An 18,548-nucleotide genomic window follows, 5' to 3' on the forward strand; every position below is an offset into this window, starting at 1 on the left:
AAAATCAATAAAGTATACATTTCTAACAGGGATCTAACTCTAAGTAATGGGTATTTTTGTTTCTTAAATAAATCTCTAACAAAATATACAAAAAGTAAAAAATGTCACTAAATTTTGCTTAAATGTGATTGACCACCTTTAAGACATAAATACAACAAATTATGCGTATCACCTTTATCATACATCTGAATATTTAAGAACAGTTTAAAATGATTTCATTGAAAAATAACTTAACCGTATAATTTTGGTTTCATAACAGACCTTTTATCTATACACCTCTATACTTTCATGATGCATGGGTGCCATTGAATTTCCGTTGCCATGACAACACAAATAACTTTTCTGTGTAAAAGATGGTAGAATTTGATTTGCCTTAGATAACTGTATTACAATATGTTTGTTTCAAGTTGCTGCATAACATAACAAAAACAATGATTTTCCAGTAATTTAACTATTTATTATGCAATAACTATATCATGTCACTAATACCATGAATACAGGTTTTCGCATGGAACGACCCATATCTCATGTATCTAGCTTTAATTAATGCATATTGCAAAACAATTCGTAATATAATGATGATTTTGTGTAGGTTAACAGTATGGCTGTTAGTAACAGGCGGGCAATTGACCTAACCGTCGTTCCTGGAAAGAACCAGTACATACTAGCTACCTCTATCCTCCCTACAAAACGGCCGAATCTCTCACATAAAGAGCCAAGGTTGACACAAAACCCTGAATCTGTGCAATGTAACAGGTATGTGCGTCTGCAGTAGCCCTGTGTTGGTCATGATTTCTTTGGCATCAAATACTTTGCATATAAACAAGCCTTTAGTATGATAACAAGAGCTGTCGGAGGACGATTGGCATGCATTTGAGGATTTCCATAACACAGTTCTGGCTAGAACCACCGAGCTGGATGGCTTCCTCACATGAAGAATGCAATGCCCCAAGTGAGGCTAGATGAGGGGCAAGTGATTTGAAGTCAGTGACATTAACCACTCGGCCACGGAGGCCCTGGATCAAATCAAGGACTTAAATTACAATTGGAATTTGTTTACTTAAGGAAAAGGCCTAATATGTCTCTAATGTTTATATTCAGGATCATTTTCACATTATTAATATAATCGAAAATGAACCGTGCGCAGAAATCACCTGCAATTAATAGAATAATTACAATAAACTTGAATTCCGTGGTCTAATAACAGATAACAAATGTGAGTGTAGAAACTCCCTCCCCGCTACCCGTCCCTCTCTGTTAAATTTGACTGCTGCGGTCACCACCCCCACCACTTTGATATTGTAGATAAAAACTTTACAATTTACAAAAATCAATAGAAATAAAAAAATAATTTTGAGATGATAATTATCTATTTGAATATGGAATGAAATGATAACCATTTGGGTATATTTGGATACAAGATCAAACGAGGGATTGTGTCCATCTTTGTTAAATTTAGCAAATTGATGGAAAATACCAATTTCTCATTTAAGCAGTATTGTGTATTGCCTGTTCATCATGAATCCCTAATCATCAGTTTTAATGCGCATTAGTTGATTCATTAGTATCTCATTTTGAGCAAGGCAGTTGTGGATGTGCAAAGATTTACACAGTAAAGTATCACTTACTGCCAGAGGTTCGTTGCAGCAACAGCGGTGCTACTTAGTGCAGGAAGTTTGTAACAGTAACAGCAGTTCTATTTACTGCTGGAAGTTTCAAGCAGTATCACAAACTTGTACTATATACTTACTGCTTGAAGTCTGTAGCAGTAACAACATTATTATTTACTACCGGAAGTTTGTAGCAGCAACTGCAGTACTACTTAGTGCCGGTGTAACATTAAATAATGACCCTGTTGAAAATAAACCCCATGGGTCCTTTTTCAACGTTGAGAACTGACCCCGCCAACATTTCAACATTAAATTTTGATCAAAAGGTCGTTGAAAACTGATCAGTCGTTAAATTTTGATTAGTCATGGGGTCATTTTTTAACAGTTAGTTAAATTTAAGTTAAACGTCGGAGATCGACTGTTTGTAGAAGAGAAACACATTGGAAAGAACCAGAGACTATCGCAGGCTTGGTGGATAGCTTTTTTAAAAATAATTTCACAAAGCCGAGCCCGGACTTAAACTGACGATTTCCCCAAGGTAGGCGAGATTAGGCACATCGAGACTTCCACACAGGAAGTATCAAGATATTTACATGTATAATGGATATCTCTGTAAATTTTAGTGATATCTCTTTATGTTAAAGTATACAAGTATCCTAAGTGCCAAGTTTGAAATATTTTTATCTCATAATAATAATTAGGAGTTACTAAGTCCTAATTACGAGATAGTAGAATTATAACTTAGTAACTTCTAATTATGAGATAAAAATATTACAAAATCATTTTTTTAAACTGCATGATCAGTTTTATTTTTTTGTATAATATCAAAGTAAATGCATAAACTATTCTTGTAAATACTTATTATATGTAATTTTTACGAATGTGTATAATCTTCCTTTTAAACTCGTTTATAGAATGTACAGATATGGCTTTTAGATACAGTCACTTATAATTCTGCTTAGAATGACCACATGATTAATGGTTTTATATGGTGTGTATAAATTGTAAATGTGGATGAGACTTTAATAAACTATAAATCCACTGGCACTAGGACGCTTCCATATTAAAGCGATAGCTCTCTTGTGTAATAGGTATCTATTTTAGACGGTTTACCATAGAAAATTGTGTAACTGGCAGAAGTGGTAAAGCTTTTGGGGGACATGTGACTACTGATGAAAGACGCCTGATCACGTGACTAATGATGAAAGACGTCTGATCAGTGTTTGTAAACTCCAAAATATTTTTTGGAGTATAAAAAAAAAGAGAGCGTATTTGAATATACACCGGCGGCTTTGATGCTGTGTTTCATTGGCTGAGCTAAGTCAAGTTTGAACTACATAAAAGATGCCGCAAAGAACGACCAGAGACGCCGACGCCCCGTATGAAGCGACGTTCTTTTAACCAAAATGAGCACCAAAGTGAAAACGTTTCACGTTCAAATAAGCACTTTGGTCTACAAGCACGATGGAGGGTCTGAATGACTTAAAAGACGTATATACTGTGACTCAAATCCACGACCTTTAAAGGGAAAGGGAAGACCTATTCATAAAACACAATGGTGATTATAAACACTTTCCATGCTTTAGATTAAGTGTACTTATAACTGTACAATGGACTGTTAGAAACTGACCAAATGAATTTTAGGCCCGTCTGTATTTTTGCAAAAACTGTTTAATACATGCAATTAAGATAGCTATTTACATACCTTTAAAAGGTCTCTATGCCTGGTCATTCAGTAAGTGGCTTACTGTCCTTTTCAACAATTTATTTCGGTAGCAGTATTTGCTAGATTACTTTTTGTTAGCAATATTCTCATTCCAGTGCATAGTTGCAAGACTGGTTTTCATAGTGTAAGCAGAGTCATGCATTGTCCAAATTCTTTAGTTTGAATACATGTTAACCCTTATCTTGCTGGACACGATTGATTCAGCCTTTGCGACCAGTGTAGATCCTGATCAGCCTGAGCATCCGTCATTTTCCCCAAAAATGCCGTTTTCAAGGGCAGATAACTCTTTTTCAATACCAGTTAGCTATAATTTTTATTGCATACTTTTGTTTCTTAGATGATTGTCCTTCAATAACCAAAGTTTGAAGAAATTCTATTATTGGTAAAAATTTCACCCATCTCACACACAGGAAATATCTAGTGTACGTCTTTAAAACAAGAGCTGTCTGTAAGACTATTCGAATCTTTGACACAATGGAATTAACTATTATAATAATACAAGGGTCATAATTTGTATTATATTTAAGCATGAGTTGTCCTTCTTTATTATTTTAATATGTTTGATCACTGGGAAAACCTGTGTGATGTTTCATTCCAATATATCAAGTGGTTTCTGAGATATGGCCTTGACGGTACTTGCCTGCAAAACCTCAACGTCAATTTTTTTAAGTTGAACAAGGGTCATAATCTGAATTATATTCAAGCAAGAGTTGTCTAACTTGATTATTTTAATAGGGTTGATCACAGGGAAGGCTCGTGTGATGTTTCAATCCAATACATCAAGTGGTTACTGATATATGGCCTTGATAGTAACTTACTCGCAAAACCTAAACCAAGGTGTGACACAGACAGCGACGCCGATGCCAGTGCGAGTAGAATAGCTCTCCTTGTTCTTTAAATAGTCGAGCTAATGAAATGTATGACTGTATGAGTATAGCATTTAAGTTTTATTTTCTTTTAACTGGTTGAACCCGCCCGCTTAGCTCAGTAGGTAAGAGCGTTGGTCTACGGATCGCGGGGTCGTGAGTTCGATCCTCGGGCGGGGTGTATGTTCTCCGTGACTATTTGATAAACGACATTGTGTCTGAAATCATTAGTCCTCCACCTCTGATTCATGTGGGGAAGTTGGCAGTTACTTGCGGAGAACAGGTTTGTACTGGTACAGAATCCAGGAAGACTGGTTAGGTTAACTGCCCGCCGTTACATGACTGAAATACTGTTGAAAAACAGCGTTAAACCCAAAACAAACAAACAAACAAAATTTAACTGGTTGTTTTTAATTCATAAAATGTATCTGCATACGACACTAGTAATGGAAGAGCTGAAGGGCCTCAAATTTAGATGCCTCACTGATTACAATAACAGGATTGTAATAGTTAACGATGTCCAATCGGATGTGACATTCTTTTATAAAGTAGATTTACACATAATTGTATCACTTGTGTATATCTGATTTATAATAATCAGACAAAAAGAAAGTATTTGTTTTCATATTTAACTGGAGAAATTGCCTAGTGTATTTACTTTAGACATATAGGAAAATCAACGAAATACACTATCTCATTCAAGTTTTCATCTTTTGGTAAGCAATTTGGTAAACTAGTTGGAAAATTTCTCTAGTTCATCATAGTTAAGTCAAATGAAACATAAAATGTCTTCTTCAAAATTTTTCCGATCGGGCACCTTTAACCCCCATGCTTTTCCCATGCAATGACCATACATTCTGTTCACAGAGAGTAGGACACTTTGTCTTTAAGCGGTGATACGTTTTATGATTACAAGTCCTTTACCATCCCACATCTCGCTAGAAAAAGGCATGCCAAACAGGTCAGAGATAATGGTAACATGTAGAGATTTCCACAGTGTATAATTCTGAAAGTTTCGGAATGTGCGCAATATAGTGTATTCGCTTAGAGCCATATTTTGGGTCCCGTGCGATTGGAAAAAAGATTAATGGCGACATATACCAGACTGTTCCGTAAACTGTCGCCATTAATCTTTTTTCCGATCACACGGGATCCCCGTTCTGAATACACTACTACAACAAACTTCACTTTCAGCACCAAAAACAAACAACAACTATCAGTCATTTGAAGATGATGATCAATTTAATTTTTAAAAAATGGCCACCATTTTGATGACGTCATAACTCGGTCCAGCCGCAGAATTCAGACTGGTGACATGGCTTAGAATGAACTTCAGTTTATTTAGCAAATAATCAAGGCCTTAGCATTGTTTATCGTCTAATTTACCACGGTTCAGAGTTCAGATGCGTAGGAATTGAACCACGAGGGCGTTAGCCCCGAGTGATTAAATACGGAAGCATCTGAACGATGAACCGTGGTAAATTAGACGATAAATCACAAGAAGGCCTTGATTGTTTTCATTCTGACATGCACGATAATATATTTCAATAAATATTGTTGGAATTCATTTACGCGAGGAGCAATGTATCGGACATCAGGCGGCTACATGACGTCATAACTGACGTCACAATGCTCTCTTACCGGTCCGCGCGTCAACCATTGTTTATTGCAGGATATACAGCGTTTGATTTTCTTCTTTGTTTAACTGGAAATCAATTCGAGCCATGTTAGAATATAAAATAAACAGGTTTGTATGAAAGGTAGTGTTTAAGGTTTAAATACTACATACTAATTTTATGTGTAAGTAAACACAGTATGAATATATTACGCTACTAAAACTCTGGAAGTTTGTTTGAAACAAATGGTCTACAGACATTTACTTGTGATTGCAGTTGACACAGTTAGTTTATATATTTAGCCAAGGTAAAGATTTTTAATGAGGATTTTCTAGATTTAGATTAATATACAATGATAAAATATTTATGTAAAAGGTGAGCAAAGTACATCTTTAAAGGGACGTGAAATTAAGGTAATTTAAAGCTTTCATGAAGTAATTTCTATGCTGCATCATAATTAAATGTAAATAAAAAATAGAAACCTAGCTTTGATGATTATCTAATAGTAATAATCTTACATAATTGAAAACAGTGGTAATTGTTAATAGATTAGACAAACTTATAACCAAAAGCACCATCACCTCGCAGGGACTTGTACTCACGACCTTTCAAATATTGTTTATTTATAGTCTGTAATATAATTCTACATTTGGACTTTTTATAATATATGCCGCGATCAATTCAGTCGGTACCGACCTTTTCCCAAAGTGACAAAAAATTGCTGAATTTATACTCCTTTTCAGGCCATTATTTGACAGTCAGAGCGGGAAAGCTTATATACTGATCATGAGCAAATTCCCTTCAGTCATTATGCCATCTCAATAATACTGAAATTACCATCTGACAGTTGTTGGGTTTTGTTTTTAAAAAGTTAAACATTATTTCAAAAATTCTCTCCAATTCACGAAAAAAGTCAGCTAGTTGTAAAAAATATATGGAAAATAATATGTCATATTTTGTTTGGCGAAATATTTCAACTATTTAAGAGGCGGAATAGCTTTTCTTGATCAGTATGTAGGAAAGTTCCATTTTAGGATCAAGAAGCTGCTAAAGTACGTTTTCTTCTTTGAATCATTTGGCAGCGATGGCATAACATTAGCTTTGACATACTGTAAGTGTATTAATATTAGCGGAGTACTAATTTTCACGCTATTAGCGTGATTGAGCATGCACTAATTCATGTCTAGCATTAATATTAGACTGAAATGAAAGGCGTAACATTGGTCATCTTGAAAATATCATATTTAAAATGCAACAGAACACAGGGAAATGCATATTTATTGTGTAAATATGACAATAACTGCATTCCTAACTAATACTAATATTCTGCAGAAAGGTTTGAATAGAATAATTAAACCTGTTTGGACATTATTGCAAAAGTCATCTATTTGTAAACTAAGTTGCATTTTTTTATTTTCGCCTTGTCTGTAAACATTGTGTATAACACCTCTGGAGTAGATCACCAGTTTGCCTGGTTGCACAAATTACGAGTGTCATTATAACATTTTATTGCTTTGAAAACTAAGTGCGATTTTGAAAACAAACAATTATCACTATTCTGCACTGTATATATGTACAAATTTACAGATTAACACTGATCTAAACGAATGTAGATTTTATGTCATACTGTAGACCTATGCATGTTTATTTGCATGCCAGGTCGATTTCATTACGAATACCAGTCAGCCGCCACCCATTTAGTATTGTAGAGTTTTCACACCCTGATGGGCAGTAATAAGCCAGCTTGCGTGAATAGGCTTCGTTCGTGAGTTTCGGGCCATTCCGTATTTCATCGGAAATTGGTGTTTCAGATACCGCCAATTGGTTATTTTAGTGCTGTTGATATTGCGCTGATACAAGTATGCGCTAATAAGTCGAAACTACTCAATTTAAGGCGTTTGCATTAAAATTTAGCTGCGCTAATATAAGTACACTTAGAGTAGTAGTGGGAACAATTATCTGTGATTTTGTGATATCTGACAGTGTGTAGACGACCATCTTCATAGAATACTTTCGCTTTCAACTGCCTTTTAGCATTCATGTTTTCAGAGTCAAAATTTTCAGGTAATTATACAAGTCCTGCGTTCTGAGAAATGGTAAACAAGACAAATAGTTGTCCCACACACCTTTTAAAGTCTTTGGCTCCAGTATTTTCTCACCAAGAGGAGTACAAACAAGGAGCTGTGTTCAATAAACGCTTGATGCCCCCAGTGGCATCCTTGTCGATAGATTTTGCACCTAAGTCCAAAACGAGGTCAAGGTCAAGGTCCAACTGAGGTCAGGTGATGTTTGAAGATGAGGAATGGTCACAGTTTACATCTGTACAAAGAAGTATAAAATACACAGATTGGCAACTGGCTGTAATCTCGCGTGATCTCGTGTCAGAGCGTGAATCGGCGATATCTTAGTAAAAACAAACATCGGCCAGCATGGAGTTACAATTTGTACCTTTAAAACTACAAATGAAATACATGTTAACTTCTAAAACAACATAAGTTTAATGTGAAATAGTCTTAAGCAAAAAGTACGAACGAAGTGATAATTAATTTACCGATGAATAACTGCTTTCGCATATGAAATGGCGCGTGGAGAACGCGTCACTTCCAGTAAACGAGATCTCATTCAGTAGTCACGGGATGTTGGCGAGATTTGCTCTATATGCCTTTCAAGTTGCCGATCTATTTATTTTTATAGCTCTTTGATCTGTATTAGTATCAATTCATTCTTGTAAGGGGTATTGATGCTAGACGAAACGGTCCCATTTGGTTAACCAAGAGATGGCCCATATAAAGCAACGCAAGTCCAAAATGAGGTCAAGGTCAAGGTCAAACTGAGGTGAAGTGATGTCTGAAGATGAGGAATGGTCACAGGTTACATCTGCATTAGTATCAAGTCATTCTAGTAAGGGGTATCGATGCTAGACGAAACGGTCCCATTTGGTTAACATGGTACAGACAGACGAACGAATGAACGGATGGACAGGACAATCACTATATGCCTCCCGCATCAATAGATGCGAGGGGCATAAAAAGTTCTGATTGTCATTGATGGTAGCGTAGATCGCCCTCGGTTTGCATTTCACGGTGGCCTCGTGCGTAATTTTACAAGTCCTTTAGCACGTTTTATTAATTCCGGCCTATTTCCTGACACATGTGCACCTCTATCTCTTAAATAAACCCTCAGTTTATGCACTGATTTTTTGTCAAGTCACACGGTTCATCGATTCCATTGATCGTCACCATTTTCACCGGAAGTAGTTTTTATCAATAACGACAACTCACGCAAGGGAAGTAACAACCTTATTGAACAGGACTATAACCCCCACCACTAGTGGCGGGGGATTAACAATCTTGGTAGTGGGTCACACAAGGACCATTTTGTGAAATCATTTTAAAATCAGGCTAGCAGTTTCCTACAGGAAGATTTTTGAAGTTTCCACCATATACATGTAGGGAAAGTGACCACGCCCTCTGGCGGCCATGTTTTATTAACCAATCAAAATAATTCGAACATTTTTGGTAGAGGGTCACACAAGGACCATTTGTGTGAGATTATTAAAGTCGTGACAGCAGTTTCACACAAGAAGGATTTTAAAGTTATAAATATAACAAGAGGGCCAAGATGGCCCTAGGTCGCTCACCTGAGAAACACACCATAACACACCATAACAGTGTAAACATGTTTGACCTAATGATTTCATGGAAAAAATATTCTGACCAATTATCATTAAAATTGGAGCAAAAAATCTTGAGTATAAAAAAGTATTTTCTTTGATCTGACCTAGTGACCTAGTTTTTGACCCCAGATGACCCATATTCAAACTTAACCTAGAGTTCATCAAGGCTATCATTCTGACCAAATTTCAAGAAGATCAATTAAAAAATACAGCTTTATCACATACAGAAGGTTTTTCTCTTGATTTGACCTACTGACCTAGTTTTTGACCCCAGACTACCCATATTCGAACTTGACCTAGATTTCATCAAGGCAACCATTCTGAACAAATATTATGAAATCCAGTATAAAATGCAGCCCCTATTGCATACACAAGGTTTTCTATTATTCAACCTAGTGACCTAGTTTTTAAACCCAGCTTATCCATATTCAAACTTGACCCAAATTTCATCAAGGCTATCATTCTGACAAAATTTCATGAAGATCAGTTGAAAAATACAGCCTCTATTACATACACAAGGTGTTTCTTTGATTTGACCTAGTGACCTACTTTCTGACCCCAGATGACCCATAATCAAATTCAAAGTAGATTTTATCAAGGCAATCATTTTGACCAAATTTCATGAAGATCATTTGAAAAATACAGCCTCTATAGCGTACACAAGTTTTTTCTTTGATTTGACCTAGTGACCTACTTTTTGATCCAAGATGACCCATATTCAAACTTGACCTAGATTTCATCAAGGCTATTCAGACATAATTTCATGAAGATTTATTAAAAATACAGCTTCTATTGCATACACAAAGTTTTTCTTTGATTTGACCTAGTGACCTTATTTTTGACCACAGATGACCCATATTCAAACTTGACTAATATTTTATCAATGCAATCATTCTGACCAAATTTCATGATGATCAATTGAAAAATACAGCATCTATTGCATACACAAGGTTTTTCTTTGATTTGACCTAGTGACCTACTTTTTGATCCAAAATGACCCATTTTCAATCTCGGCCTAGATTTCATAAAGGTTATTATTTTGACTTAATTTCGGGAAGATCAATCGAAAAATACAGCTTCTATCACATATACAAGCTTTTTCTTTGATTTGACCTAGTGACCTAGTGTTTTACCTCAGATGACCCATTTTCGAACTCGACCTAGATTTTATCAAGGTTATCATTCTGACCAAAATTCATGAAGATTAATTGAAAAATACAGCTTCTATCGCATACACAAGGTTTTTCTTTGATTTGACCTAGTGACCTAGTTTTTGACCTCAGATGACCCATTTTCAAACTCTGCCTAGATTTCATCAAGTTATCATTCTGACCAAAATTCATGAAAATTAATTGAAAAATACAGCCTCTATCGCATACACAAGGTTTTTCTTTGATTTGACCTAGTGACCTAGTTTTTGATCCCAGATGACCCATTTTCGAACTCGGCCTAGATTTCATCAAGGTAATCACTCTGACCAAATATCATGAAGATCAATTGAAAAATACAGCCTCTATCGCATACACAAGCCAAATGTTGACAGACGACAGACGCCGGACATCGAGCGATCAGAAAAACTCCTCAGGTGAGCTAATTATAGGGAAAAGTGACCACTGACCTTGGTGGCAATGAAGAATCGGAAAATATTTGAATAATCTTGGTACAGGGTTACACAAGGACCATTTGGGTGAAATTATTTCAAAATCGGACCAGAAGTTTCATACAAGAAGATTGTTAAAGTTTCCAAAATATATATATATAGGGAAAAGTGACCACTCACCTTGGAGGTCATGTTTTTTTTGACGAATTGTAAAAAACTGAACAATCTTGATAAAGGACCATTTTTGTGAAATTATTTTAAAATCTGGTTAGCAGTTCCATACAGGAAGGTTTTTTTATTTATTTTATTTTGTTGGGTTTAACGTCGCACTGGCACAATTATACGTCATATGGCAACTTTCCCGCTTTGATGGTGGAGGAAGTCCTCAGGTGCCCCTTCGTGCATTATTTCATCACAAGCTGGCACCTGGGCAGAACCACCGACCTTTCGTAAGCCAGCAGAATGGCTTCCTCACATGAAGAATTCAACGTCCAGAGTGAGGCTCGAACCCACATCGATGAGGGGCAGGTGATTTGAAGTCAGTGACCTTAATCACTCGACCACGGAGGCCCCCTAGGAAGGTTTCCAGTATAAACATATTGGGAAAAGCGACTACGCACTTTCTGATGAAAAAAAGTTATTTGAACAATCTTGGTAGAGAGTCTGTGTGAAATTATTTCAAAATCGAGCCACCTGTTTGGTACAAGAAGAGTTTTAAAGTTTCCAATCAGGATAAGTTTAACAATCTTAGTAGATGATTACATAAGGACCATTTGTATGAAATTATTTCAAAATTGGACCAGCCGTTTACAAGGAGATGTCATTTAAAGATTTTTCTATTTTCAGCCCTGGCGGCCCCTATGTGCAACCAAGCGCATTAAGAGGACCACCCAGGCCAAGTTTAATCAACTTTCGCATTATGGTTTCAGAGGAGATGTTGTTTAAAGGAAAGTGTGGACGGACAGGCCCCAAATGGTGAGCGATTACAATAGCTCATCCCGAGCACTTTGTGCTCGTGTTAGCTAAAAACACCACACATCATGTCTGCCTGAACATCTTTGGTAGAAGTTCACCAAAGATAAACTCCTGCAAAGTTCTGTCTGTATCTGTCAAATAGTAGACTAGCTCCTAGACTATGATATATATTTTTACATTTTTATGATTGAATGTAGTGAACTGAGCCAGTCTATATCCAATGTCCAATATCATAATTTCAACATCAGTCCTGTGTGAAAATCTCTAAAATAGTCTGGCTTTTGTCTCTATGAAATTGAATTCGTCAAAAAAGGGAAAAATATAGAAATATAGTTATTATCAGTCAAGTGGCTAGTCTAGTCAAATAGTTTCAAACAAGATTATCCAAGTTAACATCAATACATATAGGGAGCCCCTAAGAACAGTCACATGGAACCATAAAATGGTGCATCATACTTCTGACCAAGCTTGGTGAAAAACTTCCTCAGAATATTTCTAGTTTCATCTTTGGCAATCCATAAGCGAACCATTTGATCAAATTTGGGGAAAGCGTTTGATGTTTTTGGTCTAGTTAAAAGGCTGGGGTATGAGTGAAGAGGCACACAAGCTGGAAAATGGCCATTTCACTTGACCCTACAGGTAGAAAGAAAATTTGAAATTCTATAAATACATTGTACATACTTCATTAATTTGGCTGCAATTTCGCAAGTTCCTTTTAAGTATGTACCTTAGCAATAAATTTTAAGACTTTTAGCTTCAAATATTTATTACAAGTACTATTTTCAAAAAAAAATGTTTGAAATATTAAACTATCAAAGTTTCAATTATCCAAGAATTACAGAGTGACATATCTTGTCAGTCAGGACTTTAAAATTTCTAATAGCCAAGTACAGCTGACAAGCTACAAGGACTCATCCTGTTGCTTTCCTTGTTTATACCCATTGTCTTTCTGACTTGTCCACAATTCTAATTATCATCACTACATAACTGCTTTGTTTCATAGCAGTAGGTCCAAAAATCATGTTGTTTTATGGCCATCAAGAAGCCTATATCAAGGTAGTCTGGCAAGAGTCATGTATACTGTAAATGATATTATAGTGTCATAAAATAAACAGCTTCACAACAAAGTAACAAGAGATCACAGAGTGATCTTGGCGCCCACCAATGTGCCATTTTTGAGTGTTCCAAATTTCAAGACTTACTGACTAGCTCAAGGTCAAATTTCATTTCCGTACACAACACTTTGCATGTGGTCCAAATTCGAAAGCTGCAGCTTGAGAAATGTGAAAGTAAGTCACTAGATCAATTTCAAGGACGAAATGTGAAAGTAGGTCACTAGGTCAAAATCAAGGTCCAATTACGCTTCAGAACACAAATTTATGCATGTGGTCCAAATTTAAAGCCTGTTCCTTCAAAAATGTGGAAGTAGGTCACTAGGTCAAAATCAAGGTCAAATTTTATTTCGGAACACAGAACTATGCCTGTGTTCCAAATTTGAAGCCTGTACCTTCAAAAATGTGAAAGTAGGTCACTAGTTCAATGTAAAGGTCAAAGTTTGTTTCGGTACACAAAACTATGCATGTGGTCCAAATTTGAAGGCTGTAGCTTGAGAAATGTGAAAGTAGGTCAGTAGGTCAAAATCAAGGTCAAATTCCAATTCAGAACACAAAACTATGCATGTGGTCCAAATTTGAAGCCTGTACCTTCAAAAATGTGAAAGTAGGTCACTAGGTCAAAGTCAAGGTCGAAGTTTTTTTCAGTGCACAAAACTATGCAAGTGGTCCAAATTTGAAGGCTGTAGCTACAGAAATGTGAAAGTAGGTCACTAGGTCAAAATCAAGGTCAACTCATGTCAAGGTTCATCTTGCCCATCAAAACCATACATGTGGTCCAAATTTGAATGTTGTAGGTTATTGACAACAAGATTTTAAAATCTTTTCCCTATATAAGTCTATATGAACCATGTGACCCCCCCAGGGCGGGGCCATATTTGACCCTAGGGGGATAATTTGAACAAACTTGGTAGAGAACCACTAGATGATGCTACATTACAAATGCCAAAGCCCTAGGCTTTGTGATTTGGACAAGAAGATTTTCAACGTTTTTCCCTATTTAAGTCTATGTAAACCATGTGACCCCCGGGGCGGGGCCATATTTGACCCTAGGGGGATAATTTGAACAATCTTAGTAGAAGACCACTAGATGATGTCATATACAAAATATCAAAGCCCTAGGCCCTGTGGTTTTGAACAAGAGGTTTTTCAAAGTTTTTCCCTATATAAGTCTATATAAACCATGTGACCCCCGGGGCGGGGCCATATTAGACCCCAAGGAAATATTTTGAATCATCTTGGTAGAGGACCACTAGATGATGCTTCATACCAAATATCAAAGCCCTAGGCTCTGTGGTTTTGGACAAGAAGATTTTCAAAGTTTTTCCCTATATAAATCTATGTAAATTATAGAAATAAACAAAGGGCCATAACTTACTAAAAAATTGTTGAACCAGTCTGATTTTCAGGGGGACACAACTAGGGTACCAATACATCATTCTGACAAAGTTTGGTCAAAATCCCCCAGGTAGTTTCTGAGGAGATGCGATAACGAGAAATTGTTAACGGACGGAAGGACGGACGGACGACGGACCACGGACGCAGAGTGATTTGAATAGTCCACCATCTGATGATGGTGGGCTAATGAAAATGAGCTTGGATTAAAATAATAAAGTAAATTTGCATGTTATTCTTTTTTCAGATAATTTATAAAAGTAGTGTTATATTATATTATGATCTACTCTAACTGATACCTCAACATCAAAATAATTACTTAAACCAAAGAAGTATAAAATACATAGAATGGCAACAGGAGGTAAGCTTATCTTATTGAAGCATTTGCCAACTTGATCAACCATGATAAAATCAACAGACGCTTATTAAAGTATTACACTGGCTATACAGCCTGCACGTCATAAACCGAATCAGATCCAATTTTCGAACGACAACTGTTGATTTCTCAGACTTCCAATCATAAATTCCTTCCTTCCCGGGTAGAAAATACTAATAACATTAAAAAAGACCATTATCAGTATAAACAAACGATCTGATAAAAAGTTTTTCATGACACAATTTTTTATCCTTCTGCTGTTTCATATACCTGTACAATGAGATCTCATTCTGTTCCCAAGTGGTGTTGGTGAGATTTGCTTTATATGCCTTTCAAGTTGCCGATCTATTTATTTTTATAGCTCTTTGCTTAAACTAGTTAAGGAAACAAAAAGAAAAAACCAGAGGGCCAAATGGGCGCAAGTCACTCACCTGAGGACCATGACTTTTAGACCTTCTTCTGACCACGTTTGGTGAACATACATTAACAGTTAATTTAAAGTTATTTGAAGTTTTTTCCCTTTTTTACTTTAGCAGATCCTAAAAGCTGTCAAGCACAGAACTATTTGAATAATTTGATGCTACTGAAAAAGTCTAGTGAAGATCCAAGAGGTCCACAAAAAGTAATCATTTATAGGTTTCTTTTTCTATTTTTAGCTCTGCCAACCCCTTAACAGGACCAAGCAGAACCATTTGAAAAAAAATGACAGAAGACCATACATTGATGCTACAGACCAGATCCATCACACATGATGAGGAGCAGTTGTTTACCCATTTCTGGCAATCTATAAAAGAGGCCAAGCATAACCATTTGAACATACATGAGAGAGCTAAGTCTGGTGATGATCCATCAACTTGTTCACAACACAAAGTTATTTAAGGTTTTTCTATTTTTAGCTCTGGTGGACCCTGAAAGAGAAGGAACATTGAGGACCATTAAAAGATGTTCCAGACCAAGTTTGGTGAAGATCCATAAGGTAGTTCACAAGAATTTTATTAAGTTTTTTTTTCTACTTTAAGCTCTTGTGGCCCCTAAAAGGTGCCTAAAAGAACCATTTGTAAAACTTGAGAGACATCCATGCCAGGATGCTACAGACCATGTCTGATGAAATTCTGAGCAGCAGTTTCAAAGCAGGAATTTCAGGATGATTGACAACAGACAATGGAAGCCTGACCATTCACCTCTACTCACAGCTCACCTTGAAGAAAGTTCAGGTCAGGTGGACTGAAATGATTAAGAAAAACTAAAGGCCCTGTATCGCTCACTAGTTCTTCCCACAGATAATCTATAATAATAAAAGAAACCACATAGTTCATTAACAAAGTTTTTCAACGATTTATTCTAACCAGTCTCTTGAAAATCAGGTAGAAAATGTGCCCCATGGAGAGTTAGTTAGCTTTTTCTATCATCTGACGTAGTAACCTTGGTTTCCACCTTCAACAATCCACTTCAAGCTTGACCAAAACTTCAAAGAGACAAACATTCTGACAATGTTTTCTTTGTAAATCATTAACCAAGTGTTTTCAATGATTTGACATAGTGGCATAGTTTGTGACCTCATGTTCACAACTTCCAGAATTGCCTTAGATTTCATACAAACATTCTGACAATCAAGTTGAAAAAAGTGTTATCAAAGTTTTTGATTTTCTGTAATGACCAAGTTTTTCCCAGTGACAAATTTTTCCTCAAAGAACTTGTTAGGATGCTTCAGACCAAGTTTTATGTAATTCTGAACAAGAATTTTAGAGGCGAGATGTTTATATAAATTGTGGACGATAGATGAGGACATGGACAATTGACGCCAGAGCATCCACCTTTACTAACAGCCTTCGGTTCAGGATAAGCTAAAACATCTACCACATTTAAACAAGGAATTATCCATCCTGAATATGAAATAAGCTTCAGATACTACTGCAGGTCACTTATCTGTACTGCAGGCTTATGTTACAGGTTCTGACAGAGAATCTTGGAAATTTTCTGGGTCAGTTAAAACTTAAGAGAAGGACCTTAAAATGATTATACAGACCAAGTTAGGTGATGATAAATCAAGTGGTTCATAAGAAAAAATTAAAAAGTTTTTTTTCAATTTTTAGCTTTAGCAGCCCCTAAAAGGGGCCAAGCAGAATCATATAAACATAACTGAGAGATCCATACAAAGATGCTTCTGACCAAGTTTAACGAAGATCTATTGTGTGGTTCAAGAAAAGAAATTGTTTAAAGAGTAAAGATTATGCCAGATACCCCCGAGTCACAGTACACCACAATGGCTCACCCTGAACCGAACACTCAAGCTAAAATCTAATGTAGCATCTTCTGAGTGAATACAGACTCACACTAAAAATCCACTATATCCTGACTGAATGTTTCTAAGAAATATGGTTGCATTAAGACAGATGAATAACACCAAAGTCTTTATTCTTTTCATTTTTCTCTTATGATAACTGATCTGGACCAAGTTTCTAACTTTTCCAGCCTGACCTCGAACTGCCAGCTGAAACCCCCATCCCGCCCCCACAAAATTATTTTCATATGGTCAACTCCTAAAATTACTAAGTACTAGTAACAGCTATGTTCAAATACAGTTAAGCATATTTACTGACACAAATGTACTGAACAATCTGTCATATGTACAGAATACACTCGATAATATCCATGAAAATCACCAGCCAGCCATTCAAACTGTTACGAGTTAATTATATTCCTAACATTATAAAAGCATACATTTTCCACCCTTCTTTTTCTTTACTTGCAAAGCTGCCCTTGTGGCTGTTTCAAATACCTCCCTTACACCTTCTTTAGTTTTAGCAGAACATTCCAAATAACTAAAAGCATTGATTTTTTCCGACATTGCTCTTCCCTCTTCTGGTCGCACTGGCTCTTGCTTCATTTTCATGAGCTCTCTTTTCGTGTTTTCATCATTACGTGTATCTTTCTTGTTTCCTACGAGAATAATGGGAACATTTGGGCAGAAATGTTTAACTTCTGGTGTCCACTTCTCAGGTATGTTCTCCAAGCTGTCTGGACTGTCGATGGAGAAGCACATGAGAATGACATCAGTGTCTGGATAGGACAGGGGTCGCAGTCTATCATAATCTTCCTGACCAGCAGTGTCCCACAAGGCCAGCTCAACCTGCAAATATCACAAGAATTTCAAATATTATAAACATCCAAAATAGAAACAACCACCATGTAAATAGTGCAGGCTTTTGGCCTAAGCATACTTAAACTGTGACCTTGGCCTTTGACCTACTAACATGAAACATGACAGCCATAACCAAATTTATAACAAGTGACTAAGTGTTGCAGTGGCAATACAGAAGTCCCATACCTGTATAAAACTTTGTGTTCATCCCTTGTGGTTGTTGGCAACAGGGTTAGGACTAAAAATGTTTCAAGGAGCTAAGAAACAAAAACTATTTTTACTTAAATTTCAATTGTGACCTTGACCTACAAGCATAGATTATGCACATGACATATTGTCTCATCATGGGGAACATTTGTGTACAGTATTAAGATAATCCATCAATGCACATAAAAGTTATGGAGTGGAAACAAATTTTTACTTGACCTTCAATGGTGACCTCGACCTTTGACAG

General features: G+C 36.3%; 1 protein-coding gene across 1 annotated transcript in view; it reads right to left on the reverse strand.

Annotated features, from left to right (window-relative positions):
* Positions 1-12,817: 12,817 nt before the first annotated feature.
* Positions 12,818-18,548, reverse strand: part of LOC123529333 (ras-like GTP-binding protein RHO) — a 63,503-nt gene continuing 57,772 nt past the window's right edge. Inside the window, exon 4 of the mRNA XM_045309634.2 lies at positions 12,818-18,082. Within this exon, the coding sequence (XP_045165569.1) occupies positions 17,660-18,082 (423 nt within the window). The 3' untranslated portion in view covers positions 12,818-17,659. The remainder of the gene's footprint in view (positions 18,083-18,548) is intronic.

This window comes from Mercenaria mercenaria, chromosome 13 (assembly GCF_021730395.1).
Source record: "Mercenaria mercenaria strain notata chromosome 13, MADL_Memer_1, whole genome shotgun sequence".
Lineage (NCBI taxonomy): Eukaryota > Metazoa > Mollusca > Bivalvia > Venerida > Veneridae > Mercenaria > Mercenaria mercenaria.